Source organism: Bidens hawaiensis, unplaced genomic scaffold (assembly GCF_021521415.1).
Source record: "Bidens hawaiensis isolate Kalapana, Puna unplaced genomic scaffold, B.hawaiensis_p1.1 tig00011861_1, whole genome shotgun sequence".
Taxonomy (NCBI): Eukaryota; Viridiplantae; Streptophyta; class Magnoliopsida; order Asterales; family Asteraceae; genus Bidens; species Bidens hawaiensis.
Genome location: NW_027491946.1, coordinates 9,559 through 26,566, shown reverse-complemented (window position 1 = coordinate 26,566; position 17,008 = coordinate 9,559). Strand labels below are relative to the sequence as shown.

The 17,008-nt window shown below is 34.9% G+C and overlaps 2 protein-coding genes across 2 annotated transcripts; one reads left to right on the top strand and one right to left on the bottom strand.

Moving 5' to 3' along the window:
* The first annotated feature begins 4,716 nt into the window (after nt 1-4,716).
* LOC143539320 (cinnamoyl-CoA reductase 1-like) lies at nt 4,717-7,994 on the top strand. Its single transcript, XM_077032661.1, has 4 exons — nt 4,717-4,891; nt 5,047-5,232; nt 6,269-6,621; nt 7,651-7,994. The coding sequence occupies exons 2-4, from the start codon at nt 5,053-5,055 to the stop codon at nt 7,835-7,837; spliced, it is 720 nt and encodes a 239-aa protein (XP_076888776.1). The 5' UTR covers nt 4,717-4,891; nt 5,047-5,052; the 3' UTR covers nt 7,838-7,994.
* Nucleotides 7,995-8,887: 893 nt separating this feature from the next.
* LOC143539319 (metal transporter Nramp6-like) lies at nt 8,888-15,905 on the bottom strand. The gene is made up of 13 exons (XM_077032660.1): nt 15,816-15,905; nt 14,627-14,705; nt 14,502-14,542; nt 13,745-13,823; nt 13,554-13,658; nt 10,815-10,924; nt 10,554-10,735; nt 10,325-10,394; nt 10,063-10,236; nt 9,868-9,972; nt 9,629-9,760; nt 9,464-9,559; nt 8,888-9,387 (listed from the first exon to the last, which is right to left on the bottom strand). The coding sequence occupies exons 1-13, from the start codon at nt 15,903-15,905 to the stop codon at nt 9,058-9,060; spliced, it is 1,593 nt and encodes a 530-aa protein (XP_076888775.1). The 3' UTR covers nt 8,888-9,057.
* Between the last annotated feature and the right edge of the window lie 1,103 nt (nt 15,906-17,008).

The window sequence follows — 17,008 nt, the reverse complement described above, 5'->3', positions numbered from 1 at the left end:
TCATCACCCAACAACCCGTTTAAGCTATTTTCAGCTCGTTTCAGCACCTAACATCTCGTTTAAGCGATTTTCAGCTCGTTTCAGCACCTAACAGCTCGTTTAAGCGATTTTTCAGTTTGTTCCGACCCTAAACCCGTTTCTAAATCATTGTTAGGTGCTGAAACGAACTGAAAAATCGCTTAAACGAGCTGTTAGGTGATGAAATTACCTGAAAACTTGCTTAAACGAGCTGTTTGGTGCTGAAACGAGCTGAAAAGTCGCTTAAACGAGCTGTTAGGTGCTGAAACAAGCTGAAAAATCGCTTAAACGAGCTTTTAGGTGCTGAAACGAACTGAAAAATCGCTTTAAACGAGCTGTTAGGTGCTTAAACGAGCGGAAAATCGCTTAAACGAGCTGTTAGGTGCTGAAACGAGCTGAAAATCGCTTAAACGAGCTCTTAGGTGCTGAAACGAGCTGAAAATCGCTTAAACGAGCTGTTAGGTGCTGAAACGAGCTGAAAAATCGCTTAAACGAGCTGTTAGGTACTGAAACGAGCAGAAAATCGCTTAAACGAGCTGTTAGGTGCTGAAACGAGCTGAAAATCGCTTAAACGAGCTGTTAGGTGCTGAAACGAGCTAAAAAATTGTGCTTAAATGAGCTGTTAGGTGCTGAAACAAGCTGAAAAATTGCTTAAATGAGCTGTTAGGTGCTGAAACGAGCTGAAAAATCGCTTAAAAGAGCTGAAAAATCGCTTAAACGAGCTGTTAAGGGCTAAAACGAGCCAAAAAACCGCTTAAACAAGCTTTTGCTGTTAAAACGAGCTGTAACGTGTTGAAAACGTGCTGATTCGTTGGTCCACAAAAAAAAACTGACCCAAAAACCCGTTTTGACCCAAAAACGAGCTGTAACGTGTTGAAAACGTGCTGATTTTTTTAAAATTTTTGTAATTTATTGCAACTTTCAAACTTTTTATTTTTACAAATTTTCGGAATTTTAAAATTATATTTCACATTTTTACTAATTTCCGTAACCTTTAAAAGTTATTATGCAAAGTAAAAACATTTAAAAGTTAAAAAAAACATAGATTACCTGCTATCCAGGTAAAATATTTAGGATTGGAACAAAAATGAAAGTTCAATGATCTGATTTTGTAATTTATTGCAACTTTCAAACTTTTTATTTTTACAAATTTTCGGAATTTTAAAATTATATTTCGCATTTTTACTAATTTCCGTAACCTTTAAAAGTTATTATGCAAAGTAAAAACATTGAAAAGTTAAAAAAACATAGATTACCTGTTATCCAGGTAAAATATTTAGGATTGGAACAAAAATGAAAGTTTAATGATCTAATTGGAACAAAAGTTTTTATCAGTGACCTGATTGAAACAACTTTCAAAGTTTGTTACTATTCTATGAAGTAATCCCTTTTATATATGCCGGTTTAGGTTTTGTTGAATGTGTAGGCATGTCATATTAATTTGACTTGTTTTAGTTGGCTGGCATATAAGGTTTCGTGTGTTCTTTCATGTTACATTTATTTTCTTTATCACTTGTCTACTGAATAAATTTTTATACTTATTAAGTTATTCAATTTAATATGATCACTCAAAGGTTTGTTTTCTTAAATAAAACTGAAGTTACAATAGCAAGTTATATTTTTTTTTCAAACAACAAATTTCGTTTAATTCTTGTCGTTTATAGGACTTTAATCCAAGACCACCGAAGTACCAAACTCATATGCTTTAAAAAGGCTTTGTCTATGTTAGTGGGCCACCAACCCCGTTAGTAGTTATACATAGAGGTGCACAAAAAACCCGAACCCGGAACCTTGACCCGAAATAAATACCTGGAACCGGTTTTTCTAATACCCGAACCTGTACACGACCCTACCCGTAGGGTACGGATATGGTATGCATTTTGGCACTAAAACCCGAATCCGAACCGAACCCGATTTGTACCCGGTAATACCCGAAAACCCGATTTGTACCCGGTAATACCCGAACCCGAAACCGAGGTTTTCCAATACCCGAAACCGGGTATTTCAAATACCCGATGTATACCCGAAAAATACCTTAAAAATACCCGAATAATACCCCTAAAAAGTGTAAACTTTTAAAAAATCCAATCTATACCAAAAAAATACCGGAAAAAAACCCGTAAATAGGGTTTTTTTCAATACCCGATAATAGGGTATTCAAATACCCGGTTTTAGAATACCCGGTTCTATACCCGACCCGAACCCGATGCATAGGGTATGGTTTTTAGAGACAATACCCTACCCGAACCCGGTCATACCCGAACCTGTAACTATACCCGAACCCGGGTATTTAAAAAACCCGATTTGTGCACCTCTAGTTATACACTTATTTAAGCATATATCTATAATATATATAAACGAAGATCCAAAAATCCTAAGTGTCGCGATTTGGTCGCTCCTCCTTGTTTTGGAGTCACCAGATTTGCTTGATTTTTAAATGAAGATTTTTCATGCATTTGACCTGAATTCATGGGTATGGATCTTACCAAACCCAGATATTCCTTAAACGGGTTATAATATCTCATTAAAAAAACTAATCTCACCAGATATTTGATATAAAAATCCTATAAAATAGGATATAATAAAAATTAATATCTTAATTATTTTAAAAAAAGATATATATATATATATATTATTTAAATTAAAAAAACCAATTTTATTGGTAAAAAAATAAACGGGTCTTGGGTCTCATCAAACCATAAGTATATTATTAACTTTCATAAATATTATTTATAATTAAAAAAACTAATTTTATAGTAAAAAAATAAACGGGTCTTGGGTCTCATCAAAACATATAGCTTTTAAACCGGGTTATTAACAACTCATTTATTTGTGAAACAATTTATCACCAAACCATAAGTATATTATTAACTTTGATACAATAAGAAAAATATAAATTCAAAAAATAAATAAATAAATATTAGAACAAACAATATAAAACAACCCCCGTAATACGGGGGATAAAACCTAGTCATCTATATATATATATATATATATATATATATATATATATATTTGTTAAAACCATACAATTCCGTATCTTTTATCAAAACAGCCAAATTTACATGTTACATTAAACCTTATAATAGGTTGATCGTCTCTATAATAGTGAATCTAAAAATTTTTGTGGTAATGTAGAAATAGGGCTGAAGAAACATAAAATGAATCTGACCTGATCCAAGACGATGTTCCTCGGTGTTCGAGATAAACGAACCACGACTTCATCTTCTTCTCCGGTAGTTCGAGACCTGCCATAGAAATATGGGGGGTGTGGAGGTGACTGCTAAGAAATCTCGAGGATCTCTTGCTTACAGACACAAAAATGGTTATGTTGGTGGCTCTTATTGAGAACAACAACCCTTAATAAGGAGGTGGAGACCTCCTTATATAGGGAGCCTCATGGCCACCATCATGGTACCCTAATGGGCCTAGCCCAGTTAGGGTTACCTCCACAAAACCCCTCAGCCCAATAATATTGCATTAGTCCATATAATAAAATAAGCCAGATATAATAAATTAAGGTCGTAAGCCGGGTTTAGTACCATATCCATAACATAAATCACTTTGGTTAACCTGGGCAAATCAACATAATAATAAACTTAGTAATGCATGATTACATTTTTACACTGAATAATGTAATTTTGCTTAGAAAGAATCATATATATATATAGCAATGTAAGGATTGCATAACTACCACAATTATGGCTTTTATTAGTAGTTAAAAGTGTATTCTACATGTTAATAAAGGTTTAAACAACTTTTATTCATAACCTTTGTTTATAATTACTGGTCTCATGCCCTGACCGAGTAATGGCGAAGAATTAAAAGAAAAAAAATTCTTTAAATGATCCTTGATTTTGTAACGCGTTTTACATCTCAAAAAGATTGAGCCGACCTGTGTTAAAACATGTAGGATAAAACGACATAAGCAAGTCAATGGTATTGAACTTCTCTGACTACCTAATGTCATCATGACATAAACAAATTATTTTAAGTGCCATATCATAAACTTATACAAATGTTTAGTTCAAATGTTCAACAAAGATAATGACAGCATGTAAGATAATTATAACTTTATAAGCCAAATGTCATTGGTATCTTATGATAATAATAAACAAAAAAGAACCACAAAAATTTTAAACAAAAAACTACACACGAAAGTTTGAAAATAATTTAAAGAATTATTTTATTACAATTCTAATATCTAAATTTGTAGGAAAAAATATTTTAATCCAAGTTTGGTTTTACAGATGCAAAAATATAAAAAATGAAAATAAAAAGATTTGTTGTTGAAGAATGGATTTGTTGACTTAGCACTAAAAGGTAGGCCAAAGCAGGTTATGGGGAGTTGGTGAAATATTTAAATTAATTTTTTAAATTTAATTTTTTCTGCTTATAAATATTGGCAAATGTGTGTTCAAACTTGAATATCCCCAACCAATTTCTCTTACAGTTATGTCTCCAGCAACCAATCAAGTCATTTGCGTCACCGGTGCTGGCGGATTCATCGCCTCATGGATGGTCAAGTTGCTGTTAGAAATCTAGGTAATATTATATTATTATCATAAATAGAAGATGTATTTGATTATGTTTTCTTATATTTATTTATTATTTTATTGAATTCTGGTTGGTTGTTAAATAACATTATTCTGCATAGTACGAGAGTTCTTTTGTCGGTTTCAAATTACGTAATGGTGAGTTATGTTAATTAATTTTAGATGATCCGAAGAATAATCACCTCAGAGAGCTCGAAGGAGCGACGGAGAGGTTAACTCTATGCAAAGCGGATCTTCTCGATTTCGAAAGCTTACGGGAAGCCATCAACGGATGTGATGGTGTCTTCCACACTGCTTCTCCAGTCACCGATGATCCGGTATGTATATAGACATTCGGTTCACTAATGAACAATTACAATTACAGGAATATGTAAAATGTAAAATAGTATGAATAACATTTGCCGTTCAAAAAAAAGGTCACAGGAACGTCAATCCAAGACTAATTATATTAATGTTAAAAATTTAATTATAGGAACAAATGGTGGAGCCCGCGGTAATCGGAACAAGGAATGTGATAGTGGCGGCAGCCGAAGCTAAAGTTCGGAGAGTGGTGTTTACGTCGTCGATTGGAGCGGTTTACATGGATCCGTACCGGAGTCCTGATGATGTTGTTGATGAAAGCTGCTGTAGTGATTTAGAATTCTGCAAGAATACTAAGGTTTGGAGAATTTTAATTATATAAGTAAATTATGAATATAATGATGATTAAATTGTTTGGCCTAATTTCTAGCCATATGACATGTTATTTACATTTTTCCTATATTTTGGTGTGACTTAGGGGGTGTTTGTTTTTTCTTCAAACATCTTCAAGGGAGCTAATGTCTGCACGCGCGCAGACATTACCCTTGAAGACTGTTTGTTTTTTTTCTTAAAACAGATCTTAAGTTATCTTCTTTCATCTTAAAAGAAAAGCAAAGAAATCTTGCTTAAAACATCTTCGCAAAAAAATCATACTCTTATCCCTTTGAAGCCACCCTCTCATCCACTCCTCCCACCACCGTCCGCCACCACCACCCACCGTACGCCACCACCACCATCCCCCACTGCCACCGTCCACCACCATCCACCGCCACTACCCACCGTCCGCCGCCACTACCAGCATCCACCACCACTACCCATCGTCCGCCACCACCACCACCACCACCATCCATCACAGCCACCACCAATCACCACCGTCCACCACCCACCACAACCGTTCATCACCACCACCACCCACTGTCGGACGCCATCACCGTCAACTACCACCGTCCACCACCCACCAAAACCGTCCATTACCACCACCCACTGTCCACCACCACCATCCATCGCCACTACCCACCGTCCGCCGCCACAATTTTATTATTATATTTTCTATGTAACTTGAATAAATGACTTCTATCTTGTGAGATAAGTTTGACAGTTATGCAGACAGTATCAGCTTATAAAAACAAACAGTCTTATATTTTCAGCTTGCAGATCTTCAGACCACATCTTCAGTTGCAGACATGAAAACAGATGAAATCAGCTTGCAGACAGTTTATGTCTGCAAAAACAAACAGCACCTTATTCATCATTCCAGAATGTCAGCATGATTTTATTCTTCATGTTATTATTATTATTATTATTATTATTATTATTATTATACTTAATTAACTACTCTGGCAAAAAAAAGATAGTTGTAAATAATATATTTTTTTTATTTATATGTATCACAGAATTGGTATTGCTATGGAAAGGCGGTGGCAGAGCACGCTGCATGGGACGAGGCTAAAGCGAGAGGGGTTGACTTGGTTGCAGTGAACCCGGTGTTGGTGTTGGGCCCACTTTTGCAACGCACGCTTAATGCTAGTATTATTCATATCTTGAAGTATCTGACCGGGTCCACAAAGACCTATGCGAATTCAGTCCAAGCATATGTTCATGTACGTGACGTGGCATTGGCACACATTTTGCTATTCGAGACTCCCTCGGCTTCTGGTCGGTATTTGTGTGCTGAGAGCGTGCTTCATCGAGGAGAAGTGGTTGAGATTTTAGCCAAGTGTTTTCCCGAGTACCCGATTCCCACTAAATAAGTTCACTTTTCTTTAAAAGGAATTAATTTTAAACTTATCTGACGAATATAAAAAAAAATTATTAAATCATATATGACTTTTTAAATAACCTAATTATACTTGTTACATCATCCATCCAATTTAACACATCTACACATTATCTTATGTAATTGGCATGCAAACTAAAAGATAAAAACACTAAATATTCTTTCATTAATGTATTAATTATATAATATACTAAAATAATTATATAATATTTTGATTTTAATTATATTTAATATAGATAGCAAAATTGGGTGAACAAAATAAATGATTAGATGAATATTGGACTCCAAAAAGACAACACCAACATGTAGAATATAGGAATCTAATAATAAAATATTTGATGGTCAGGATCACTCCTCACCAACCCCAATATGACCATCTATACAACTATCACTGTGGGCCCACGTCACGGCCCGGGCCCATTTACCAACTGAATCTAATAAGTGGACACTAGAATCCAATAAAGGACTTCCTTTTGTAATGGGCTCGTATTAGTTAATATTACAGAGCTGCTAGCGAGCTACTCGAGCTTATATTGTTAAAAAGTTGAGAGTTTTTTCGAGCTCGAGTCAACAATGGGCCTCAAATAAAGCTCATTTAGGCTTGTCAAGTTTTAATGAGCTCTTTTAAGTTAAATTAATTTCACACCGCACGGCTGAGCTCGAGCTAAGCTTTGGCTAGTTTTAAGGTATTACACGAGCTCGGGTTAGGCTTAAGTTATTTAAGATTCCTTTCTCAAAATATATAAAAATAACTAAAAACATGTGCATTTTTTTAGTAAATAATAAATGACCCGAGCCCGAGCTTGAAAAACAACTCACGAGCTGAGCTCAAGCTTTAGAAAAAGAGCTTGAAACAATCCAAGTTTGAGCACGAGCACTTGTAAGTCATAACGAGCCTAGTCGAGCTCGGGCTTGGCTCATTTTTAAATTCAACATACTAGATTAGTGTTTATGATTTGTGACTCCTTGAATTAAAATTACAATAAAAACTAATTACAGGTGTAAAGATGAAACAAAGCCAAGAGCAAAACCATACAAATTCTCAAACCAAAAACTGAAGGATTTGGGACTCGAGTTCACCCCGGTTAAACAGTGCTTATACGAAACTGTTAAGAGCTTGCAAGAGAAAGGTCATCTCCCCGTGCAACAAACACAGGCCGACGATCAAATCCGTATTCAGTCCTAGTTAGTAACTGGTGATATATGTTTATTGTCATGTTTTCATTTAACCACGCGTATTCGATTTATTGTGGTCAACGCATTTAGTACAAACACATAATGTGGTTTGTTCTGTAAACTCATATGATATGTTCCTAATAATCTAAGATGATATTAATTGTGTATGCAACTATGTAATAGGTTGATTAATATTATAATAAAATAATCCAATTAGTTGTGTGTGTGTTTTTTTATACAAAAGTTCAAAACTTTACAATTATTTTGGGCATTATCAGTCTTTTTCACAACCAAACTTGGCCCAACTACTAATTGTATATAGAAAATAAAAAACATTTTTGAATATGACCGATACCGGCTATGGCTAATGGCCCAATTCGGGTTGGGTCGGTTTTGGACTAAAATCAATCCAGAGCCTGAACCACTGATTTTGAATTTTTGAAAACGTTTTGTTTTTTAGGTTTTCAGTTTGGGTTCGGTTTAGTTTTGGTTTTTACAGTTTCGTCATTTGAGCTTGAAAATTTTAGATCGAAGATTAAACTATTTGAGTTACATATTTATTAAATTTTATAAATTTTTTAAAATAAAGGATGTTAAATAAAAAGTAAAAAAATCTTTGCATTCAGTTCGATTTATTCGGTTTTTATCACTTGAAAACGTTCGATTTTTTTGGATTCGGTTTAGTTTCGGTTTTTTCAGTTTTGTCATTTGAACTTGAAAATTTTAGGCCGAAGACTAAATAACTTGAGTTACATATTTCCTAATTTTTTTATAAATTACTTAAAATAAAGAATGTTAAATAAAAAGTAAAAACCTTTGCATTCAGTTCGATTTATTCAGTTTTTATTAGATACAAAACCAAATCCAAACCGTAAGTTCAGTTTTTACAAAAACCTATAACTAAACCGTCAATTTTTGTTTCGATTCGGTTTTTCCAGTTTGTTTTTTTAAGGTTTCAATTTCATGCAGACTCCTACTCCATTTAACCAAACTTTGATACCCAAATCATAAAAATGATATTGCTTACACAACCCACATGAACACATGAACCTTGTTGCCCACAACCTTTGCATGATGGTAGTCATAAGGTCACTATCCATAGATTTGAACATCATCTATAATCACAATATAATGTCATTATTTTATTTAGTTTTTTTTTCTAAAAGTTGTAGGGTGTTAATTAACTCTATTATAGCTCTAAATCCCCACTAAACAACTCAGTTGTTATCATCATTCATCAGTACTCCTCCTTTGAGGAAGTTGCATACTAACAATATCCTGTCTCGGTTGACCATCATACGCGGAAACAGTCCTCTCCATTTCCCGAGACTCGGGAGTCGTAAGTGCCAAAAGATGCGACGACTCTTTATTTTTACGCACCACTAAATACCCGATCCCCGCTAAATAAATCAACATACCCGAAAACCCTAACAGACCACAAAAGATCTTGGCAACGAGTGCTAGATCCCCGTGAACGAGCACTGAAATCAAATGATCAACTAGAAAGTATATGTTTATTCCCATTATTAACGACCCGATGATCCAAGTGATTGTTGAGATCTGAAAACAGATAGTAATTGCACAGTCAGTATAAATAAATATTGTTTATCATGAATAATTGAATATTATAACTTACGGTTTTCGAGTTGGCGTGTGATCCCATCTTGGTCTCACTACTTGTGAACTTGAGAAGTGGAATGAGAGCAAATGGTAGTTCAAATGACAATATCATCTGCCACAATTAAAAATGTGTAAATAAATATTAATAATAACTTTACATATAATACGAATAATCACTAACCGATGCTATTATGATTAACTTTCCAGCTCCAGCCGAACCGCCTATCAGAGCAACGATTAAGCTAGGGACTATGGCTAAACACCGAGTTAAGAAGTTTCTAAGCCATGGCTTCATTCGTAGGTCAAGAAACCCCTGCAACAAATAATAAATAGTGTCATATACTCGTATATGATTACAAGGTTATATTATTTCAATAATAGTAATAACATATTTTTAAGCAAAACGAATTATATAAATACCTGCATAACATATTGGCCAGCATATGTTCCGGTTATAGTGGAACTCTGACCTGATGCCAGCAAAGCAATTGCAAAGACCTTAGAGCTCCATTTGCCTAAAACATTCTAGAAGGACGAAAAAAGGAGATTATGATCGCTTTCAAGCTCCATCGTTAACGGGATTAATATCATTTTGAAGTAATTAATGACACTTACTCTAAGCAAAAAGGATGCTTTACTCAAGTCCAAATCTTCACAACTCTTTTGATCATCAGGGTTCAAATTTGGTGAGTTGCAAACTGAACCGCTTACAGATATAACCGATATGTTAATAAGGAAAGCCACTACAAGTGCTATGCCACTTTCTATCAAGTAGAATCTGCAAGCTTCCTATATACATAGGTTTTCATTAATTAATAATGTGTTCATAGATAATAATAATAATTAAAAGAATGATTATAGAAGATATGAAAGTTACTTTTATGCCACTAACTGATCGAGGTATTTTCCTAGAAAGCACAAGAGCCGAGTGCAAGAAAAGGTTATGCCTGCGTTAATAAAAAAAATATCACATAAATCATAAAATGGATAGACTTGGTTCAGATTTTAACACTAATGCGTCAAATGTGTAAAATCATATATTTTAGCTATTAAAGTGATTAACGGGTCAAAAGTTGTCTAAAGTGTTATAGATGAAGGTGACTTACGGCATGACCATAGCACCAAGAAGTGAAATTGCAAGACCTGTTGACCCGCTACCTTTGAGTTGAGGGACAAACAACCCGTATAGCACTTCTGAAGCGTCGGGCTTGGATATACCAAGCTCAATAAGAAAGCATATGGCTATAGTGAGTACCAAAAAAGCAATCAAGAATTCAAGTTTTCTCACCTGCATAACAAACAAAATCATCTCATTTAGTTTCCAGTTTAAGCATATATAAATAATTAGTTAAAGGAAATAATATTACCCCGTATTGTTGTAGTGCTAGCAGAATCAAAGTACTAAAACCGGTGAGCAACACACCAATCCATACCGGAATATGGAATAGCATATTCAACGCGAACGCTGTCCCAATTACTGTGTATTACAAATAACAGTTTTTTCAGTTCTAATATATGTAGAAAACTAATTTTTAATAACTATCTGAATAATGATGCAATAAATTTATTTCATATAATCGTATTCTTAATAAAATTTAAAGCAGAATCAACTGCGTTTGGAAACAGTATTCGGCATAACATTTGTTGTTTCTACTAAAAAGGCTCAAAAGCAATATCACATGATGTAACATCCTAATTTCGGTTTTATTAATAGAATAAATATCGTCTATTTCATAGTGGGTCGTTATCGGTTTAGAGAAATAGAACACGAGTTGGGCTAGTGTTGGATTAATGGATATGGATTATGGACTTGGATTATGAAAGAAAGAGGAAAGGACCATGGGCCTAAGCCCATGATCCATAATTATATAAACCATTAATCCCTTATTTAATTCATTCTCACACATTCCATACACCACCCAAAACACACTTAAGATTCTCTCTCTAAACCGATATCAAGAAGGAAACCGAGAACCGACCCGAGGTAATGATAGTATTTTATTGTTTGAGCTTAAATCCGTTAGATATAATCATGAAACGACGAGCCGACACCGTTAAACCGTTTAAGTCATGAGATCCGGGTGGATTCGGGTATAAACCGAACCTATGATGAGCTTAGGAGTCACCCTAGCTCAGATCTGGATTGAACGGGACGAAAAACGGTGAAAAACGAGCTAAAACCCGTTTTTCCGGCGAAATCGCGTTTTTCCGGCGGCTTTCCGGCAATGACGGCGCCGGAAAAGCGGCGCCGGAAAAGGTTGGTACGAGATTAGCGATGTCAGGGAATGTTCTGACATTCCCTGACCTAACCCTAATTCGCTAAGGGTAATTAGCGAAGTAGGTGTGATTCGCCAGCCGATTCGCTAAGGAAAGATTAGCTAACTAGCATGTCATTCGTTAGGGAAATAAGGGCGAACTAGGCCATTCGCTAAGGCCATTCGCTAAGGGAGGGACGAATGAACCCCCTTCGTTATAGGGTTCATTCGTTGACCAGATCAGTTCGTTAAGGTCCAATTCGCTATAAGGACCAGTTCGTTAAGGTCCAATTCGCTATAAGGACCAGTTCGTTAAAGTCCAATTCGCTATAAGGACCAGTTCGTTAAGATGCCTGATTCGTTACAAAGGCAGATTCGCTATAATGACTAATTCGTTATGAATTCCCATTCGTTAAGAACTGAGTGACGAATTAGAACTTTGAAAGAATGACAGAACAGTCCCTGGACTTAGAAAAGAATGATTTAATTACAAATAAACCCTTGAACTTTTAAGTAGCATATTATTCAATGATTCAAAATGCTAATGGAAAATGTGATAAGACAGTTAAGGAAAATAAAATTTTTCCAAGCTGACCTGGCAGCTTAACCCCAGCCAGGGGCTCTGCCCCTTGGACCCCGCTAGGGGCTGCCGCCCCTAGAACCCCGCTGCCAGGGGCGCTGCCCCCGGACCCCCGTTCGTTGAGGGTAATGATTAAACTAGAAAGGCGATATGTATAGTGATAGTTTACTGAAACATATAATTATTATACAGTTAGTCGTGCACAGCTCAAGAAGGGAATAACCGTAAACGGTGAACGCAACCGCATTGAGGTGAGTTTCTAGCCCCACTTCTTTGTTATGTTTTCGGGGCTGTGTGCATACTCGATGTGATAGTTAATACACTTATCTTAAGTGGTAAGTGTATGCCCTGTATGATTTATGTATGATGATTGCTTGACGGTGCATGAACGATCTTCGGATATTGCATGAACCGTCAGGTGGTAGTTAAGATATGATTGATAAGTATGATGAAAGATATGATGTATGTATGAATATATGAGGTATGCATAATGTATGTATGTTATGATGATGGTACGTGAACGCTCTTCGGAGATTGTGCGTATTGTCAAGGAAAGTATGTATGAACAGGTACGGTACAGTTACACGAAACAAAGGGACCAGACCCTAATAATATCTGTGATGTTAGGGACCAGACCCTAGTAATATCTGTGATGTTAGGGACCAGACCCTAATAATATCTGTGATGTTAGGGACCAGACCCTTATAATATCTGTGATGTTAGGGACCAGACCCTTATAATATCTGTGAGGTTATAGGGCGAAAGGCTCTTTAAAACGTATGATTATGTATGTAAAGGAAGTGTGAAGGTAAGAAGGAAAGTATATGCACTTACGTGTGTATGTAAGAAAGTTAAGAGGTTAAGTATGAAATGTAAGAAGGTATTGTATGATTATGTGATTAACTATAACTCACTCAGCGTAGCTGACTTTTAGTATGCACGCAGGTGAGTAGGATGAGGCATCTCGCTTGAGGAGACACGTGGCACTGAATAAGGGGCTGGCATTGGAAGACTCAAGACGTTTTAGTTTAATGTTTTGTTTATTTTAAAAGACAAGATGTTGTTTTAAGACAAGAGGTGTTTTGTTATGAAATGTTTTATGAAAGCTTTTATATTCCGCGAATGTTTTAATTAACTCTGATATTTAGAACTGCGTTTATGAGTAAATCCAACACGAAAGTAGGGCTACCGGGAACCGGGCCTTACACATGAAATGCTCAATGATTATTTAAGTTACTCGGATGATGAAATAACAGAAAATGCAATAATACCTTCAGGAATGTCACATGCAACTATGGATATCTCAGCAAGAATCCACAAAATGTAATTGGTAACCTTCTCGTACTCATTTTTGCAATGCTCAGCTAAATGTTTTCCTACAGGAAAATCAATTCGAGTTATATGTATTACTTTTAGGAGGGCGAAAAGATGAAAAATGTAAAGTAGCAAGTAAAAAAAATGCCTGTAACAACTCCCAGATTTGCTGCCAAAGATTGGATCACAAGAGCAGCAACTGAGGCCACAAGTATAATCCATAATAACTGCAAACAAAGAGAAATGTTTTAATTTTAAAAGACCTAACAAAATAATAATGAATTACTTTGATACAGGTCGACTCGAAATGATTTGCAACTTGGAGTGTAAACAAGAAAGCCACATGTGAGCTATTCAAGATGGCTTTCGCTGAAAGCTCAAATCGAGCTGAGCTTAAACCAGGTCGATCCTAAAAGTAGTCTTATTTAATAAACGAGCCCAAACCTGAGCTTCGGTTATTGAGCTCAAGCTGGCTCGCGTGCCTAAACTAGTTTATTATTTATACAATTTATTAAAATCTTAAATAATATATATATTTTTATAATAATTACTATATATTTTATAAAGATAAAAAATAACTAAATAATATATGTATGTTGTATAATAACATATAACTTAAAATATATACATAATAATTAAATAAATATATAAATTCGTTAATAAATAATAAACTAGCCAAGCAGAGAGTAGCCCCAACTTGGGGAAAAATACACACGAGCAAAACTCGAGCTTTAGAAACAAAGCTCAAAACAAGCTGAGCTCGAGTCTAATTGGTATCTGGTAAATTAGACTAGCCGAGCCTCTTTTACACTTTACACCCCTATTTGCAACTATTGTAAGATGAATGTTCAAATGAATTTCATTGCAAAGATTCTGTAAACTTGAGAAGGGCATTATGTAAGCACCTCATACTTGTATTGTGCTCCTGATTGTAAATCAGTTTCAACTGCAAGAATTTGCAATTATGATCAGTTGTATGCTACATAAATAATTGTGTAAATTTTTTTTTAAAAGAAAGGAAGTATCTTACAGTTTCCAGGATCTATGTATGCTATAGAAACAAGAAAACCAGGGCCCAAATATGCAAAGAAGTTTCTCCAGCTTGTTTTCTGAATAAATATAAATAATTAAAGCCATCAAATATTAACTTTCAGGTTTCAGAATCCCACATTTTCAATATAAATCTAATCTTATGAATAAAATACACTTAAAAAAAGAAAAGATTCACCAAAGTGTCTGCAGTATTTAATCAAACTAAACAAATGCTTTGGTTTTTGAAACTGACAACAACTTGACTATATTAACTGGCACTAGATCTATCCAGGCTTGTTTAGAGTATACATGTACTCTTTACTCCAATTACCAAATTTGATTAAAATATTTCAACCAACAAAAATTCACAACAGAAAGTTTAATCAATAGCGAGTAAACAAAATATCAAATTTCCAAAAGTTGATTTGTCCATAAATCAAAAAGACAATTTGGAGAAAAGTGTAAATCATGATGCTTGAACATTAACTCAAAAAAATCCAAATGAAAACAAAATCCTAAATGACCCATGCTATAGCTACAAACACCATCAAATGACGTCCACGAAACACTGAGACGGCTGTTTTGACCAAAAAGGTCAAAACTTTGAAAATTATTTGTCAGAACTCAGAACAGTGTTTGAACGATATCCAGACGGTCGTTTTGACCACAGGGGGTCAAACTTTGAAAATTATTGGTCATAACTCATAACGGCCGTTCTAACCATAAACGGTCAAACTTTAAATTTTTTTGTCAAAACACCGTCCGAACTCTACCTATACGGCTGTTCTGACCCTAAATCCACCGCCAAATTACAACAATAATAATAATAAAAATCGTTCAGTCAATATCCAAGCGCCTTTTTTCCATAAACCGTCAACTTTTGAATTTTTTTTTAATAACGACCGTCCGACCTCTATCCAAACCACTGTTATGACCCTAAACCCACCGCCTAATAAATTAATAATAACAATAATTTTATTATGAATCTTAATAATAAACTTTTTTTTTAACAGCTAATAATTTTTTCCATCAAATAACTTTTTTCCATCATAATAATAATAATTACAATAACAACAATAAATAATAATAATTAGTTAATAATAATAATATTAATAATAATAATAATAATTAAAAAAAAAATAAATTATTTACATAATAATAATAATAATAATAATAATAATACTTACATCAGGAACAACAATCAGATTGGTATCAGACGCCTCAATTAGCGGTGCGTTCGTCATGAACTGCGGTTGCTGCTGCTGCTTTGCCGCCATCTTCCTTTAACTCCGTCCGATCACACCACCAGCAACCGATGACTTCAAACCACAACATGCAAACTAAATGTTAACCAATTGCGTCTAAAACTAGTATTATTATAAACCACAACACGTATTCAGATCTAAAATCAACAATACACAAACAAACACATAACAAATATATATATATATATATAACAAATTAATATCAGTCTTCTATCAGATATCGAATACAGAGATACAAAATGAAATGTGTATGTATAGGTTAAATAGTTACTACGGATTAAAGAAGGTGTGAGTGTGTGACGGCTACTGCTGCATGTATCAACGACGACGTTTTGTAGATTTGAGAACCTTCTTACTACTGATTTAATGCCTCTGAATTCGGCAGTCGTTACTTTATAGTAGTTGTAGTTTGCTTTGCTAAGGGAAATAAGTAAATAACACTTACACTTTTGTAAAGTTATATGTTCTATACTGAAGATATTATTATGTGTTGCTTTAGTCCCTACTTTATAGGCTTCAGAACTTGTTTGTATTTTGGTTTTCAAGTTGCGGGTGGAAACGAGTCAGGCTGCTCGCGAGCTATTTGAGATTGGATCGTTAAAATTTCGAAATGAGTTGAGATTTTTCGAGTATGGGAAGCATGTTTAGACTGGTTGAGATTTAACAAGCCATGTGTATTTTTAAGTTTTACATGTTTGGATTTTATGTTTTTCACGTTGCATAGACGAGCTCGAGCTGAGGTTGAGCTTTGATTAAGATGCTACCTGAGCTCGAGCTGAGCTTAGGCTTGTTAAAGGCTCTTGTCAAGGTTAATTAAAATCTTATATACATTATTAGCATATAATAAACAAGTTGAGTTCGAGCTTGAAACAACGACTTACGAGCCGGTCTCAAGCTCTTGTAGGTCAAAACGAGATGAGATCGAGCCTAGTCGAGCTCGGGGTTGACACTAGCTCATTTACACCCCTATGTAAGTTTAGTTGGAGACTTGGAGTTATAATTGACTTGCTTATTAAATTCCTTTCAAGTAGAGGCGGTTTTACTCGAGTTTATCTTTCTGTTGCTTTTGTCATCACTAAAATTTCTGTCATCCCGCCATTGTTGCCATTATGTCA